The following is an 18,183-nucleotide window of genomic DNA, read 5'->3' on the forward strand; positions in this document are numbered from 1 at the left end:
CATGCAGTCATTGCATCCAGCAGATCCTGGAGGCAGTGCTTCACTGCCATCAAATGGGCGTGGTGCACCGAGACCTGAAGGTGAGTGACAGGTGTCATGTCATTATCTGCTGGGCTGTGTGTGAACAAGTGTGTGTGTGTGTGTATAATGTGTGTATGTGTGTGTGTGTGTGTGTGTGTGTGTGTGTGCGTCTTGGTAGCACTGCCTGAATTAGGTGGGCTTTTGTAGTCTTCTAAACACCCAGTGATAGCAACACAGATGTGTATCATTGGTGCTAGCCAAAAATACAGACGGTTCTGACCTCAACATGACTACACTTTATGTCCATAACATGTATAGAAAAGTTCTGGTCCAGCTTACAGCAAGCCAGAGATTCCAACGTCAAGTGTTGGCTATAGGGGTCTACACAGATCAGCCATAATGTTAACACCACCTGCCTAATATCGTGGGTAGTAGGAACTGACCACTGCATAACCCAGGAACACCCCACAAGATCTGCCTTATGTTTTGGAGATGACCCAGGCGTCAAGCCATTGCAGTCAGGTTTTTGACAGGTGCCATTGGACTCAAATTATTGGTGTTATTTAGTGGCTGATCGAGGGCTGATCGATGTAAAGACCACCAGGCTGTGGGCTTGGAGCAGTGACACTGCAGTCTTGCAGTCCCTTGATTTCAGAAGAAACTTTAGACAAGCAGGTGTCTACAGACTTTTGGGCGTATAGTGTAGATGACTCTGAGATATCTCCCCAAGCCCAGAGCTGAGAGGGCGTCGATGTAGACAGCAGATTCAGGCCACCCACCACACCCCGATCTGAGTACACATTGGTGCTCTCTGACACTTGCTGACCCTTTCCAGCGGTCTTCTGAAGCGTGCTACCTTTCTTCTGTGTTATGCAACACCGCTTCCGTCCTGCATTATAATGCATGGTGCAGTTAGTGCAAATCAGTTGTGGTGGTCCAATCTGTTTGACTTGCTGTTTCATTTAGACTGATTTGGAGTCTTCCGTAATTGTAGCCTGAACTGAACAGAGTTGGAGATCACAGTAGGATCCTGCCCTAAGGGTCTTGTTTTGGAAGATTAGTTAATCTCCCTTGAAAGACCCTGTTGTTTGCAACGAGTGTTTTAGGCAATCTTGTCTCTAATGGGCGTATGTGTGGTCTTGTTCTACATGAGTCGGTGGCGTCGGCCTGTAGGATACCCTATTAGTCTCATTTAAAGTTCAGTAGTAATGTAAAACAAAAATACATGATACACTATATGTCCAAATGTTTATGGACACCTGTTCTAAGGAAAGCATTCAGCTACTTCAGCCAAGTTGCACCCATTGCTGACACACCGCTTGTCTAGAAGTATCGCCAATAGAATATAGGACTCTGGAGCTGATAAACATGTATTGACACCATGCCTAATGCCAGGTGTGAGCTAGAGGGGTATAAAGCCCTCCCAGCAATGAACTGTGGAGCAGTGGAACTTTGTTCTCTGGAATGATGGTGGTGCTCCATCCAGTACTTTTGGGATGAGTTGGGGATGAGGAGGGCTGGTTATCATCCAATATCCAGACCTCACTAATGCTCTTGTCACTGAATGCAATCAAATCCTCACAGCAATGCTCTAAAATCTAGTAGAATGTCTTGCCTGCACAGTTGACAGTTACTCCAACAAAATCAATACCCTTTTTAATACCCTTGATTTTGGCAGAAACCGTGAATGAGCAGGTGTCCCAATACTTTTGTCTATATGGTGTATATCAGTGGCTAATATACTGGTGGACAGGATGATGATGATGATATTGGTCAGGGTTGTGATGAATTATGTCCTGGGGATACACCATGTACCTTTCTCTCGTTATAAACCAAGAAGCTCCACCCCTAACAAAATCACTCCACCCCAGATATATCAGCGCACACACCTACCAACAACCCATGTGCTCCCTGTGTGGTGTGTTATTGTTTAGTAGGCCAATGGGGTCCCCTGAGTGCAGGGCCGCTCCGATTTCATGCTATCGATGTCTGCCTAAATTGGAGTGCCCTTTTGAATGGAGGGCTACTATTCCCACTCTTCCAGAACGGGAATGCAGCGGCCTCTATAGTAATGGGGTGCTCAGAGATGCATAGCCCACATGGAGAGCTGTTGAGCCACAGCACAATCTCACACACACTCCGAGTAATAGACCTTTCTGAACTAATTTCAGGCAAGGCGACCTTAGCCCACTCAGATCAACTCGGGCAGCTCAGCAGGTTGCAGACTTGTGTGTGTTGGAGTTTTTAAAGTGAATCCGATGGTCTTTTAGCCATGAGCTGTTTTTACTGTGTGTATTTGTTTGTGTGTGTGTTATTGTCTATTTCTGTGTGGGTCTGTACATGTAGGTGTGAAAGGAAATTGGAAGGTGGTGCAGGTTAGTGAAGAAGCTGTACAGTTTAAAGATGAGTGTGAGCGAGAGAGAGAGGTTTTTTCCAGATTTCCGTTCTCTCTCTCTCTGAGGAAGCTTTGCGGTTCATCAAAATTCCTCCCACAATCCAGCCTTAAGACTTGGATTAGCTCTCCATGTTCTGACACTCTGCAGTGTTGGCAAGTTTACCCTCTCAGAAATAATATTGAGCTTTAGCTGTGTGATATGACTGCTCCGAGGTGACTGAAATACTGGCTAAAAGAAGAGCAGGGCAGTGAGGGTTGATCTCTAATCTCTAGCTTTGGGTAAAACGTGCAGGGTAGCGGTGAGGTCACCAAGAATTAGCAACTCCGGAGAAGGCTGAAGGGAATGGAGTGGTAGTGATGTCACCGAACACAAACTGGACACAAGCAGTAGTGGACAAAGTAGAGGTGATCAGAAAGAGCCATAGAGACAATGGGAGGTAGAAGAGAACTCTGTGATGTCACAGAGAGAATTGTCCAGTGAATAGAAGGTGGACATGGACAGGGCGGTTATGATGTCACTAAGAGAATTAGGGGAATGTTCAAAAGGAGCAGAGTAGCAGTGATGTCATGGATAGAATTACGAAGTCAGTAGGTGGTAGAAGTGAAAAAGATGGAAGTGATGTCACAGGTGGAATTGTCCGGTTGAGGTGAACAGGGTAGCTGTGATGTCACAAAGACAATTGCCAAATCAATAGAATGTTGCAGTGAACAAGGTCGTAATGATGTCACAAGGAGAATTAGGTCAGAGGGAGGTTTAAAGGGAACAGAGTAGCAGTGATGTCACAGAAATAACTTCTAAATAGTAGTGATGTCATGAAGAGAATTAGGTCAGAAGAAGATTTGAAGGGAACAGAGTAACAAGGGAGCCATGACATCACAGAGAAATGCTGGGTCTGTCGAATCTGATGTGAACAGGGTAGCAGTGATGTCACAAAGGCAGTTACAGAGGCAATGGAACGTTGAAAGAAATGGGATCAGCGATATCACAAAGAGAAGACTTTTGAAGTGAGCTGGATGAAGGTGAGGTCACAGAGAGGATTGCAGAGTCAATAGAAAATTGGAAGAAAAAAAGGCGTAGCAGTGATGTCACATATGGAATTGTCCAGTCAATTGAATGTTGAAGTGAACAAGGTGGCAATGATGTCATAAACATAATTTCAGAGTCAGTGGAAGGTTTAAAGGGAACAGGGCCACCGTGACATCAGAGAGAGAATTGCTGTGTCAGTAGAATCTTTGAAGTAAAGAGGTTAGCAGTGATGTCACAGAGACTATTGCCAAGTTAATAGAATGTTGAAAAAAACAGGATCTGTGATGTCACAAAGAGGCTTGCAGAGTTAATAGAAGGTTGAGGTAAACAGCATGGCAGTGATGTCACAAAGAGTCAGTAGAATGTTACAAGACAGGATCAGTGATGTCAGAAAGATATAGAAGGTTGAGGTGAACAGCATGGCAGTGATGTCACAAAGAGAATAACTGAGCCAACAGAGAGTTGGGTTGTGCCCTTAATTTGTGGAGAGGTTACAGATTTTTAAGGTTAAATAAGTGGCCAATTTTAATCCATGATTAAAAATGCCAGCTATAATTAGGAGTAATTTTGCCACTTCTGTAGTAATGCAGCGTGCGCTCTAGTGCCTGAGAGAGGTGAGGAAGACGTGGAGAGAAATTAATGAAGGTGAATTGCAGTGGCAGTAGCCCCTGCAATGCAGAAGAGAGACATAAAAAAGTGTCATGTTTATACTGCAGTGGTGTTTTTTGCCAGGTGTGTGTGTGTGTGTGTGCCATGATGGAATTGGCAGTAATTTTATCTTTGTCACTTGCTTGACTGTGTGTGCTTGTGTTTGTGTATTAGGAAGTCCTATGGGGTGTAGCACATTATTAGCATCCGTTAGTGACAGAGAGTAATGAGGCTCGCTAATCTGGGTCATCTCAGACACCGTCTCAGAGCCCACACACTTCTCATACCCACACAAACAATGCCTTTGTTATTATAGTCCACTCCCCACTTTTATGAGAGGGTCAGATGGGCACAGATCTGTGAAGTTGACATATTAAAACTTGAGCTGCACCACTGATCAAAAGTCCCCCTATGGACATTTTTTGCTTATTCACTGGACTTGTGCTTAAATGTCATAAAACCTGGAAAAGTTGTTTGAGGTATTCTAAAACTTTTGACCGGTAGTGTAGTCCCAAGACAATTACAGACTGGTACTTTGACGCCACCTTCAGTTTGCCAAGTTTACACAAAAACCTGGTATCTCCATTTTGCTGTCTTTTATGTTTTTGATGTAATGTGAATCTGGCAGCTGTTCCATCTGGGCATTGTGCCATGACTTTCATGATGAATGGACCAATAGAAATGCTTCAGAATGGCTTATATAATAATATATAAAATATTATAATATTGTTGTATTATAATATATAATCAAATATCTCACCATTGACCTCCATTGAAGTTTTTTTTTTTTTCTTATCCTGCGAAGTTGCCATTTTGGAGATACAAGGTTTTTATGTGGCAGCAGGGCAGTAAGCAGGTTAAGTCAGTTGTGATGCAGGCGGGGCATTCGCTCCCTCGAATTATTATCTTTTAGCTACAAATGATTCACGGCTGTAATTTGCAAAATGATCTGTGTGTGTTAATGGGTTTTTCCTAACAGATGAGTGTAAGGAAGATGAGGTGTGAGATGACTGTGTGTGGGTGTGTTCCTGCGTTGCTCATATGTGCATCTAACTCTCAGCAGTTTGTGTGCGTATGTTTGCATGTTATACAGTGTGCCTAGCCGTGCGTGTTCAGTACCTCTGTAAGTGTGTGTGTTTCTGTGCATGCTGGGTGTTTTTGTGGAAGTATTAATGTCCTGCCTGCCCCCTATCCAGCCAGAGAACCTGCTCCTGGCCAGCAAGTGTAAGAACGCTGCCGTGAAGCTGGCTGATTTTGGCTTGGCCATCGAGGTGCAGGGAGATCAGCAGGCATGGTTTGGTATGTAACTTCAGCAGCATTACCTCAGGATCTTCTTTAAAATCATGGATAGAATGACCTGTTTTCTGTTCAGACAGTTGTCACAGTCATGTCAAAATATTAGGACACCCCATAAAAACCTTTGTCATTTTAAGCCCCAACATTTATTACTACGCCTAAAATTTAGAATCCGGTGCGGCACATTGGCTGCAGGTTATTATAACATGGTTAGAGAGGATTCTGGAGAAGCCTGTCTAGTTTAAACCTCAGGCATTTAGGTTGGTTTCCTCTTGATTGTTGAAGTGAGTGGTGAAGATCACCATGCCTAATCCAAATGGCTCTCTGAGGCAGGACTGGGCGATATGGTAAAATACTATATCACAATATTTTAAATACTTTTTTCGCGATACATGATATTTATCACAATATATGTAAATCACACACTGCATGCATCAGTAGCGACAAATTCTTAAACTACTATTCAGATACTCTCCTAGACTGAGTACAGCGATTTTTATTCAACATCTGCTGCTCTTCATTCTAATGAAACCAGTCTAATCACACTGTTTGTAATGAAACCTGCAGCTGATCAGTGTTTATTAAGCACTAGCAGTCTCCTCCACCTGCTTAGAAAAGCATATTGTCTATCACGATAACAAAATCTATCACGATACGATAAAATATCATCATATTGCCCAGCTCTACTCTAAGGTCTTCAGGAAGAAGGCTGTAGATGCAGAGGAGTCTGGGTAGAGATTTAGGAATGCCTGTGTTATTAAGCCTAGTCTCAGGCTCAGACGTTGGTTTGCTCTTGATTGACGGCATGAGCGGTATCACCATAGCCAGATCCAGAGAGCTCTCTGGGGCTTTCAGAAAGAAGGTGGTAGATGCAGATGGGTCTGGAAAGTTATGGACTAGAAATGAATTCTATTTTATTCTCTTATATTATATTATATTATATTATATTTCTCCACGTGTTTAAATATGTTAAAAAGGACAAAGGTTTTTACTGGGCGTCCTCATTTTTCCACTTGACTATATGACCTTGACTGTGACCTTAATTGTGACCTTGATTTTTTTCTAGATATATGCTGTTTCTTTAAAAAAAAACTAGACATGTACAGTTAACTTGGAATAACTGCTGTCTAAAGCAGTTATGGATACAGGTGTATGTAATGCTAGAGGACTAATATGAATGTTTGTCTGTGTTGTGCAGGTTTTGCGGGGACACCAGGATATCTGTCCCCTGAGGTGCTGAGGAAGGAGGCATATGGGAAACCTGTGGATATCTGGGCCTGTGGTAAACACAAGCACACAGCAACACAACTGAAATACCTGTATACCCATGCAAATGTCTGAACTGTGTGTATTCGGCTGTCAGGTGTGATTCTCTACATTCTGCTGGTCGGCTACCCTCCATTCTGGGATGAAGACCAACACAAACTCTACCAACAAATTAAAGCTGGAGCTTACGATGTGAGTTACACCCCTTTCCACTTCTCCTTCTCAAGCTCTTTCTCAGGCCTCCTCTCTCTATCTAATTCAGTTGCCTCACTAAGACATCGCTTGATTTCTCTCTCAGTCGTAATCATTTTGCCTTTATTGTTCATTTCTCTTTCATAAAACTCTTATCATCAAAGATTAGCACACCTCATGAAAATCTTTGTCTTTTTGAATATCTTTAAACATCTGGACATTTGATCTTTATTCAACAGTGCTGAGAGATGGAGGTAATCGAAGTAAACTCAACCAAAGAAATGTCTATTAGACAGTTTATTTTTTTTAATTATATGCAGTTTTCTTGTAAGTTAAACATTTGAACACCCCAAATATATTACTACTTAAAATGTCTAAATTAGAGTCAGGTGCAACACACCAGCTGCAGATGATTAAAACATGGTAAGAGGATGTTGTTGGAGCTCGTCATATTTATATCTCAGATATTTAGTTTGGTTTGCTTGGTAGGTAAAGTGAGTGTTATACCATTGGTCAGATCCAAAGAGCTCTCTTGTGAGGCCTTCAGAAAGAAGGTTGTTGATGCAGACGTGTCCAGTAAGGTATTGCTGTCCGCTTAATCATTTACAACATGACCAGGTCAGACCATCCTAGCAAGTTCAGTCCAAAGGCAGACCACAAGATTCATCAGAAAGTCTCCAACAGTCCTAAAATGTCATCACGGGACCTACAGGTAGCTCTTGTTGACACGGTTGATGTCAATGGACAGCACAGTGGCAGAAACCATTGCCGCCAACAAAACATTAGGGTTATATATGCAAGACTTCCTCAAGGAATCCTCTCATGCAGAGTGACACACCCTCAAAGCCCCAAAGATTAGGTTCGCTCCAGAGGCAGTTTTAGGCAGCACTTGTTGGGTTCCATTTTTGATCATGGAAGAGAGTCATGCATTAACATGGATTCTGGTTCATAGTTCATATGCAGCTCCAGACCAGCTTCCCACAGCCTATTGCACCACTTGACTCTGAGCTGAGACTTGAGCAGTGATGGGTTAAATATGGGATTGCCACTCGGAATGGGTAGTTCTGAATTCTGTGTAGTCCCAAAGATGAGTGGAAGCAGACGGGATGCTCATAGAGTTAGTCCACTCTGCCATGTTCCAGCATGTCCAGATGAGACCATAACACTTGTGCCAAATAATCTGGACAATCTTGATCACAGTTATTAACAGTGGGCCTGCCACCGAGATGATTGGTCCAGGCAGATAAGCAGCCTACAATGAGTCAGTGCGAGTACTGAGCCTGTGACTGTGTTCTTAGGCCACTCATCTTGCCCACTTCCCACTCATGCCATGCTAGTGCCAAATTACCCCTCCCCCTCTTTTTTCAATGAGACTTCAGATGTGATCACCTTCCATTATGGAAAGAATGATCTCTGAAGCACTTGGATGATGAGCTTCAGTCCCCAGGGTATGAAGGCTGCCATGCCCTGACGGGTGAATGCCATCGTGTTCCTCTTTTACCTTGTGTATGTGAGATTTAGGCTACATCTGGAATCTATAAAGCTACAGCAGGCCCAAGGCAAAGACTACTGAGACTGCTGTCATCATGCACAAGAAGCAAAGGAGCTTGAGGAATGTTAGGCGGCCACCCAGTTAGAACCAGTGACTTTTCCTAGGCATGGTAAAACAGAACTGGAATCCCCAGGGTTTTGCAGATAGTTGAGGACAAGTAACTTCCACCAGGCATGGCAGATGATGAATTGGAGGTAGGATCCTCAGAGAGTTCTGCAGACATTCGCTAGGCATGGCAGATGATGAATTGGAGGTAGGATCCTCAGAGTTTTGCAGATAGTTGAGGACCAGTGACTTTGGCTAGGCATTGCAGTTGGTGGAGGTAGGATCTTCAGAGACAGATTTCAACTTTGTAAAAAGCACAACAAATATGATAGGGCATATGATAGGTCTTTCCTCCGAATATCAGGATACCCATTGAAAAGTTAGATGCTAGGGCTGGGCAATATGGTAAAAATATTATATCACGATATTTAAGACTTTTTTTCACGATACACGATATGTATCACATTACATAATGTAATCACAGACTATAAACTTCAGTAGTAACAGATTTTTATAAACTACTATCCAGATACTCTCCCATTTTTATTCAACATCTGCTGCTCTTCATCTAATTATACCTTAATTAATGAAACCTGCAGCTGATCAGTGTTTATTAAGCACTAACAGTCTCCTCCATATGCTTAGAAAAGCATATTGTTTTCACAATAACACAGTTTATCACGTTACAATAAAATATCGTCATATTGCCCAGCTCTTGTAAGAGCCAAGCTCCTCAGCACCATTAGATGGTCTTTTCTGTTCCACGTTCAATGACGAGGGCTAGCCTGTGAAACCTGTGTTAGCAACCTGAACTAGTACTTACCCTGTCCCTAGGCACACAGGGACCTAGGAAAGGTAGTAGTATCCAGCAGAGGTACATTCTCAAAACTAAAGGTTTTGAAGAACCTCTTCATGGACCCAAAATTGTTTCTTTTTGGCATCGCTCAGAGGACACCTGTTAGGCCATTTTCTTTTTTAAAGTCTGGAAGCTGGCAGCACAGTAACCCCAAGATATGTTGAGCTGTTTTCACTTCCCATGAAGGACTAAGTAGGATCCTAAAGCTTTGATGGCATCTATGGACTACACGAGAACATCTCAAACATGCTGACTGCATTGCAGTTGCTTTATGACCGTTTGCTGTGCTCCTTAGTTGAACAAAACTGGATTCAACATAATTCTGGATTGGCTCATGATTCACAGCTCAGAGTATAAGTGTGAATTTGACCTCCTCTGCTGTTTGATAGTTTCCTTCACCTGAGTGGGACACGGTCACTCCTGAAGCCAAAAACCTCATCAACCAGATGCTGACCATTAACCCAGCCAAGAGAATCACTGCACAAGAGGCCCTCAAACACCCATGGGTCTGCGTAAGTATACCTCCGAACACTTCACTTTGACCGCACACTCTCTCTCACACACACGCACACGAATATCCTATAATTCTGTGTTTGTCTCCATAGCAACGCTCTACAGTGGCCTCCATGATGCACAGACAAGAGACAGTGGAGTGCCTGAAGAAGTTCAATGCCAGGAGGAAACTTAAGGTGTGAAGCTAATTTTTTTATCACTGTCTCCACTGTCCCATGACCAATTTGGCTGTTGGGTGTCCTTTCTTTGCTCTTAGTTCCTCTTGTTCTTTGCAGGGGGCTATCCTGACTACCATGCTAGTGTCACGGAACTTTTCTGGTAAGTCTCCTGGACCCCGCTTGTGCTGTCTGACTCCCAGCAGGTTGTTCAGTTTTCAGAGTCAGACCTGTGTGTGGTCTTTGGTTTATGTACGTTCACAGACCTATTTGAGGCTCCCACTGGACCCTGTTTTCAGGGACTGTCCCTTTATGTGCTTTATTGTCGTCCGTCACTTTGCAAGGAACCTGTATCTGTGTTCGCCTTTTACCGAAATCTGTCCACGACACTGTTTTTCTGTGTGAAGCAATGTTGTCAAGTGTATTTGTGGGATGACTGGTTGGTGTCCTCTTGTGCGTTCCAGATAAAGTAGCTCAGTGGGGATCAATTTGACTTGTCTCCTAAAACTGTTAGAGCCTCGTTTCTTCTGTGATCTTAGACTAATAAATGGTTTTCTCCTCCCTGTGCTCTCTCTCTCTCTCCCTCCCTCCCTCTCCCTCTCTATTTGTTTCCCCTTCTCACTTTGTGTGTGTGTGTGTGTGTTGCGCGCTGTGTGTGTGCGCGCGTGCCTGTGTCAGTGGGTAGCAGGCAGACCACGGCTCCGGCCTCGGTCACTGCCGCCGCCGCTGCTGTTGCTGCAGCAGCAGGCACCACAGCAGGGCTGGTGGAACAAGGTAGCAGAGCCCCCTGGGGGGCGTTCTCTCCTCCCTCTGTCCTCTTTTTTGCAGATTCCTGCTCTCTCTCTCTCTCTGTCTCCTTCATCTCACTCTCCCCCACCCTCCCCTTTGTCCTCCTCCTCTTAACTTTCTCCTGTTTGACTCTTTCCTCTACCCTGACTGCTTGTCCTCTGTTGCCCCTTGCTCTACCTTTCCTCCATGTCTTCCTTCCTCTCTTGCCTTTATTCGTTCCATGTTTTCCTTTGCCCATCCCTCTCTTCCTTTTCCATACACCTTTATCCTTTATCTTATCACTCTGCATGGGGCTACAAGCATGCCGCACTCACAGTGACTCATCTTTACCTCCCTCTTCTTGCTGTCTCTCACTTCACCCCTCCATTTGTCTCCTCCTGTTCATTTCAACGGTCTCTCTTCCCATTCCAGCTCCACCGCCTCTGTTGTCCCGTCCAGCAGCCCATTGGTGAACTTGGCTGTCGGTTATAATTGTCATCAGTCTGTTATTTGTTGTTCTTTCCATAGCACCGAAGCGTTTCTCCTAGGCTTCTTCCACTCGTTTCTTCATCTCTTATTAGTGTGCCCCATCCTGTCCATTCCAAAGTGCTCACCTTTTTCTTGTGTTCCCTTGTTTATCATCCACATTTACATCCGCATTCATCCCATATTCATTTCATTTTCAGTCCCAGTCCTTCTCCTCTCCTCCTCTTTTCTGTCCTTCTGTATTTGTATGAGATTGTGGAGTTCACCCTAAAAGTGGGAATGGAACAGGCTGCCTGCTGCTGTACTGAATGCTGCATGGGCGACTGGACTAACGCATGTTCACTAACCAGGGGGTGATTTTTATTGCAACCTATGCATGGTAAAAACCTTATGGTCCACAGAGTATGGCAATATGTGGTGGAATCTACTGTTCTTTTGACCAACGTTACACTGTTGCGTGTACTACTGACACTGAGATGCTTTATACACTCTTAAAAATGAAGGAGCTTCAGATGGTTATTTGAATGATGGTGTAGAAGAAGCACTTTTGGTTCCATAAAGATGTTTATATACACATATTTATATACATTTACATACATTTAATACATTTATATACATATATTTTATATATTAAAAATATTAATTTATTTCTAATTTGACTCCATTTTATACCCAGTTTGGCCAGATGGCCAATCACCCAGTCCCCACTTGTGTGAGCTCCCCCATCACTAGCAATGCCCCAAACACTAGGAGGGTGAAGACTACCCAGTCACTGCCAGTGATACTGCATCGCTAGATGCTTGCAGAAGAGCACGGCTCCCCATCTCCGACACAATAGCTAAAAGCTGCCTGTACTGATCAACATCACACTAGGACTAATGTGAAGAGGAAGTGCCATCAACCCACCCCAGAGAAAGCTTCTGCTGCTGATGGCAAGCAGCATGACCTAAAATTCAATAAGCAATTGTAGTGGCAGCACATTAGTCTGGACATATGCCGGACTAATGGAGAAATAGGAGTGTGAAGAACCTTTTAAAGGTCGAAAGAACCTTCACGTGTGCCAGTTCTAACATTATGAACATGGTTCTTTATAGAGCCAAAAGTGGTTCTCCTATGGCATCGCTCAAAGAACCCTCTAAAGCACGATTATTTATAATAAGAGGGTAAGGACAAAATACCTGAGCATGTTTTGGTGTTGAAGTCAGACCGGACCTATTGCTGCTTGTTTGAGGTGTCAAGAATACGATTTTCCTGGAGCCGTGGTAGAACATCCGATTCAGCAGATCATCCATTAGTGCACAGTGAGCTGCAGGATCAGCCTGTCGAGTTTGATAAAGCAGCTTCTCATTGGAGTCTAGCTGTGGCTGTTGCTTTCGTGCAGAAGGCTGCGCTTCATATTTGATGCGGCCTACATACGCCTGCAATCAAATATTCAAATCTGTGGCCGGTCGAAACGGTAAACTCCTGTTGGACTGAGCACATTTGGAGAGCCCTTGTATGGAGGGGTTGAGAGGAGAGCTGGTGCTCTCAGCTGGAGTGGTGGCTGTGGCTGGGTGTAAAGGCTGCGCTTCATATTTGATGCTGTCTCCACATGCCTGCAATCAAATATTCATGCTGTGCTGCCTCTCTTGGTTAGCCTCTCTCCAGCCCTGCTCTGCTCCATCGTGCTGGGCTGTAGCTTCAGCTTCAGCTGTGAAGCCTCACCCAGAAGCCACTCAAAAAACAAGAACCACACCTGGAATGTAAAAATCTCTTTTAACCCTTGATAAGGGCGTGCTGAAATTCATTCTTTATGATTTATGTGCAAGATAAACAATGACTGGAATCCCTGGACCAGGAGTAGTTAGTAGAGCATTGTTTTCAGTGTCCTGTGTGGCTCTCTTCTTTTTTTCTTTCTCTTTTTTTTTTTATAGTGAATAACAATTAAACTGTCCATGCTCCGCCCACGGACACATTCTTTCGTAGCTGCTAGGGATGCACGTCTGTAAGAGGCAATGAATGGAGATTCACTTACCCAGGAAAAAGCAGCCATGAAAAGGAAAATAACATCAATAATGGCTTTATTATTCTTTAAGAAGTAAATCAATAGGTTTTGAGGTCAAATGAGTGATAGAGGATGCCTCTGCAGACGAGCTAATGACTGTACAATGATCAGTTTCTGGATGTACAGTGCTCATAACAAGTGTTTACCCCCTTGGATGTTTACTACTTTATTGTTTTTTGTTTTTCTAAATAGAATCATGGTCAATATAATATGACTTTTAAAAAATTACAAAAACAAATTAATAAACAAAAATATACTTGCAAAAAATTACCAAATTGTTTTGATCATGATTTTTTCTTATTAAAGAATTTTACTGTTCTTTACTTAAAGTACTGTTTAGTGTCTATATTAAAAAAAAGGAAGTCTACTCCCAATGTAGTTTTTGCAGTTACACATTTCAGCATTAAGACTTTCTTACAAATGGGAAAATAAGAAAACTACTTAAATGTAAATTATGGATAAATAAATGAAGACATCTTTAAGGGATTATATGCGAAACGATATTTTTAGTTTGTTTGTTTTGCATTTAAGAACATTCTTTTGAACTTCTTGAAGTTTTTCTTAGGAAAGCTTTTGTGATTCCAGGCCCCAGCTTCAGCATCTCTGCCTTCTCAGTCTCATCCTAAAAATATAATGTTATATATTTACTCACAAATGCTTACATTTAGTCCAGTTTACCTGTATGTTCCTGTAAAAGAAAATGTAGCAAGTTCCCAAACAATAAATAAAGAAGTAATATTGAAATACCTGTGCACATCCCTAGTAGCTACTGTCATGAGGTTGGACAAGCTTTACATAATGTCAACAAAAAGAATCCCATGATCAACCTGATGAGGATTTGTAATGCAAAATTCAGTTTCAGTTCAGGTGCAACGTTTTAATGACTTGATGTACGTAGATGTACAAGTCTAATGATGTTACACTAAATGTTACACTAAACTGTTTGTAGACACCCCTTCTAATACATGCATTCAGCTACTTTTAAGTTGCACCTATTACTGACACAGCAAATGCACACACTCAGCTTGACTAGTCCCAGTAGAGAAGCACTGCCAAAAGAATCTGACTCTCTGGAGCAGATATACGTGAACCTCTCGGCACCATGCTGCCTAATGCCAGGTTTGGACTAGTCTGGTATAAAGCCCCCCAGCATTGAGCTGTGGATCAGTGGAAGAACTGTGTTCTCTGGAATGATGATGGTACTCTATCCAATAGGATAGGAATTGGGAATGAGGTGGGATGGTAATCATCCAACATCCTGACCTCACTAACGCTCGTGTTGCTCAAACAAAAGCAGGATGAACTCCTTTTTAATACCCTTTATTTCAAAAGAAAAAATAAAAGATCGGGTGTCCCAATACTTTTGTCCTTATAGTGTATATCTTATTTATTGTTTGGTTTATGTATTACAGCATGTCTTAGCATGGTGTAAACATTAGCATGGTGGCTATGGATGTTGTTTTCAGCCTGCTATAGTTTTGCAGACTTTTGTAGCTCCTCTAAACAAACACTGTTACAGCCCTGTTTGAACAGGAAATCCTCATTAGGTTGAATTGGGCAATTGGTTAGCAACCTCTGAGTAATTAAGTTCTTCCATTAAGCCCCATTTGTTAGTTTAACCTGATTCAGCTTTGAGAGAAAATGTCAATTTTTACATCTCATCTCTGAGTCCCAGAGTATCCAAAGCTAAAGCCTGAAGCTGTAGTCCCCTGCCATCCTCCTGGAGACCTTCTTTTCTGGAGGCTTCACCTTCTACCTGAATCTTAACACCCCACTCAGTTATTCAGGCACTTCTGAGGGCAGTAATTAGATGAATCAGATGGAGTTGATTAGGGTTGGATTTCTGGCCTAAAGAAAAGTGGATCTCCAGGAGCGAGGGTGGTGACTACTTGCCTAAAGAGTAAGACTCCTATTACCGATATGTTGACCTGTGCTGTCCTCCTCTCCTTTTCTCTCGTTTCTTGCCTCTCTGTGTTTATGCCAAGGTAAGGACCCCTTCTTACCTCTCTCTCTCTCTCTCTCTCTCTCTATCTCTCTCTCTCTCTCTCTCTCTCTCTCCATAGAGCACAAGTTAAGCTTTCTCCACAGGGATCATCATTCGCTTCCTGTCTCCGCCCTCCTCAACCTAGCAAATTAAATTTGAAGAAGTCCGCTGTGGTTGAGCGTTTTGTGATATCATAGATCTTTCCCCTGCTCCAGCCTCCGTGTTAAGGGGCGTGTAAAGAAATGCGAAGGTTTATTGGGCATTGTTATTTATTTATTTTTTACGGACACGCTGCTACTTTTAGCAGCACAGTCTGTGGCCACCATCGCTTCTTTCTTCTCCTCGTTTGACTGATCAGCTGGACATTGTGGGCGAATGGTTAAGAAGAATGTAATGCTGGGACTCTTGTACTTATCTTGTACTTAAAGGGGAAACCAGGTTTCTTAGGCCTTTGTGCGATTCTGTTGGCGTGTTAATCAGCTCTGCCAGCAGCAGTGTGTTATGTGAAATCCTGTGTGTGAGATGAGGTTAGGAGCAGCTTTGTAAGGGCATGCACCTTTCTTAATGACTTGATTCTCGCTGCCACAAGAACACCTTTCTCCAAGAGGGAAACCAGGTAAAAGGACACCTTGGTATTTTCACCTTTTACAGTTCTGCAGGTCATCAGTTTTATTCATACTAAATGCTTATTATTGAGGTCAGAGATGAAAATCTGACTTTTTCTTTTTAATACTGGATGTTTGAATCTTGAGTATCAGCTGGTACTGATCTGAGATTATTTCTTTAAACATCACTAAGCTTTGAAATGAGCTATTCCTTAATAAATCACCCTACTAACTACTCACGATACCCCACAGGAAAAAATAAACACCTAACATCTGTGTACCCTTAAACCTTTAGTAACGATATGCCATCTCCAATTTGAGTGTTTTTTTTTGTTTGTTTGTTTGTTTGTTTGTTTCAAAATGATTCATAATATGAAGGCTTTTGCCTTTTGAAATCCTGAGGAATAAATGGTTTTCTTGTGACAGGGATGAGCTTGGCTGTGCCTGCTCTATATATTAACACCACATTGTGTTCTGATAGTTAAACGTCTTCCTGACAGTCTCCATTCTTACACAAGTAATAATTTAAAGGTGCTCGAGGTAGAATATACTCTAAATGGACAAAAGTATTGGGACACACCTCTTAATCATTGAATTCAGGTGTTTCATTCAGTCCCGTTGTCACAGATGTTTAAATTCCAGCACCTAGCCATGCAGTCTGCCTTTACGCACATTAGTGGAAGAATGGTTGGTTCTAAGGTGCTCACTGAATTGGAGGGTGGTCTTGCAATCGGATGCCACTGCTGCAATAATTGTACAGAAATTATTTATAAAAACTGTTTAAGAGCAGATATAAATAAATAAACAAACATAGCTACATGAGTTATTATAACACTTTTGCACAGTGTGCTATTTTAGCTGCTCTTCTACCCCGAACACCTTTAAGCAAATCTCCTGCACACTGTTTATGGAAACATCTAGGTGTGGAGACTGCAGGAGCCTGTGTGATTGAATAATTGACTTATTTACTTATTTATTATTTTCATTTTTTCCTATTTATTTATTTATTTTCTAAAGCTAATAATGTCCAACACAGGTTTAGGTACAGTGCACCCCAGAATTATAATGAGCAAAAATCTATGAAAATGAGCCATTTATGATTAATTATGCTGAATCTTCATTGACAGCATTGTCTGCTTTTAATATATGTTCCCTAATTGGTTCAAGCTTACTCAAATTTCAGTGTAAGTGAAGCAAAATGTGCAGATCCAGCCAGCTGGTAAACAGTAACAGCTTTGTGGTCGCTAAAGGTGCCAGTCATTCTGGAGGGCAGTGTATTAAACACTGATCAGATTCAACAGGAAAGCCGATCATCTGCTTGAATTGATCAGACGCTGAGTTTCCCAGAGCTTTGAAGAGGCTGCTGTTGAACTCCTAACACTGTAACCCCTGTCAGTGGAGACGCTGCCTTGGAACGCAGAACCGTGATGATTGTGGAGATCTTTATGAGTGGGAAACCGAGCGTGTTTCTGTCGCTGTCTCTGACACACCATGTATATTGCTTGGGACGGCCTGAGATAACTGCTGGTTCTAAGCTTTTGCTGAGCCTGTTTCTCTCTTTCGTTTGTCCCATTGCAGCAGCCAAGAGTTTGCTGAACAAGAAGGCCGACGTCAAGGTAAGACGAGCTCCTGACCTTTAGCCGTTAGTCCCCCTGGACTCTGACCTTTGGCCTTTATTTCCTAGCTTTTTAAAATGTCCCACTGTTTGGCTTTTTCTCTGTTTCTGTGCTGGTGTCTGCAGTGCTTCCACTCTGGCTATAAGTGTTCGTGACCAAGTGGCTTGTGTCTCTCACATATAGTGGTCATCACTTTCTGTTCTCACAATTCACAATGTCCGCTGGATATCATATTCTGTGAGCTTGTACTGTCTCTCTGTGTGTGTGTGTGTGTGTGTGTGTGTGTGTGTGTGTGTGTGTGTGTTAATATTCAGAATTATGGTGTATGCAAAGCCTTTACCTTCCAGCTTTTTGATCTTTTCCACTTTTGCGTCACACTTAATTGGCTTCTCCTCACATTAATGCTGCCATATTTGGGGGGATCTTAAATTTTTAACAATAAAATATCAGAAAGGGTTCACTTTCTTCCTTCCATCCTTAACTTTTTTTCTTTTAAGAGAAATTTAGAGCTCTCTACTGATGTCTTACGGCCAAATTGACAGAAAAAACATTAATTTTAGGAAATTTAATTTGCATCTAACTTGAATTTTGAAACAGTTTAAAAGAGACTGATGGTGAAACTGATAACCTTTCATTACTGTCACCACATTGTTTTTCACTTTTTTAAGAAATTTTTTTAAATCTCAATGTTGTCTCAATTTTCTAGCACTTCTT

General features: G+C 42.4%; 1 protein-coding gene across 12 annotated transcripts in view; it reads left to right on the forward strand.

Moving 5' to 3' along the window:
* The window catches only part of camk2b1 (calcium/calmodulin-dependent protein kinase (CaM kinase) II beta 1), an 84,825-nt gene that overhangs the window by 33,503 nt on the left and 33,139 nt on the right, over window positions 1-18,183 (forward strand). For 3 of the 12 annotated variants that reach the window (XM_072664370.1, XM_072664375.1, XM_072664373.1), the window contains exons 6-14: window positions 8-80; window positions 5,288-5,390; window positions 6,586-6,669; window positions 6,751-6,845; window positions 9,688-9,810; window positions 9,904-9,987; window positions 10,087-10,129; window positions 10,645-10,740; window positions 17,432-17,469. In XM_072664370.1, coding sequence (XP_072520471.1) covers window positions 8-80; window positions 5,288-5,390; window positions 6,586-6,669; window positions 6,751-6,845; window positions 9,688-9,810; window positions 9,904-9,987; window positions 10,087-10,129; window positions 10,645-10,740; window positions 17,432-17,469 — 739 coding nt within the window. The remainder of the gene's footprint in view (window positions 1-7; window positions 81-5,287; window positions 5,391-6,585; window positions 6,670-6,750; window positions 6,846-9,687; window positions 9,811-9,903; window positions 9,988-10,086; window positions 10,130-10,644; window positions 10,741-17,431; window positions 17,470-18,183) is intronic. The other 9 variants (XM_072664376.1, XM_072664380.1, XM_072664378.1 and 6 more) reach the window with 4 other exon arrangements.

The sequence above is a fragment of the Salminus brasiliensis genome, chromosome 20 (genome assembly GCF_030463535.1).
Source record: "Salminus brasiliensis chromosome 20, fSalBra1.hap2, whole genome shotgun sequence".
In the NCBI taxonomy this organism is placed as follows: Eukaryota; Metazoa; Chordata; class Actinopteri; order Characiformes; family Bryconidae; genus Salminus; species Salminus brasiliensis.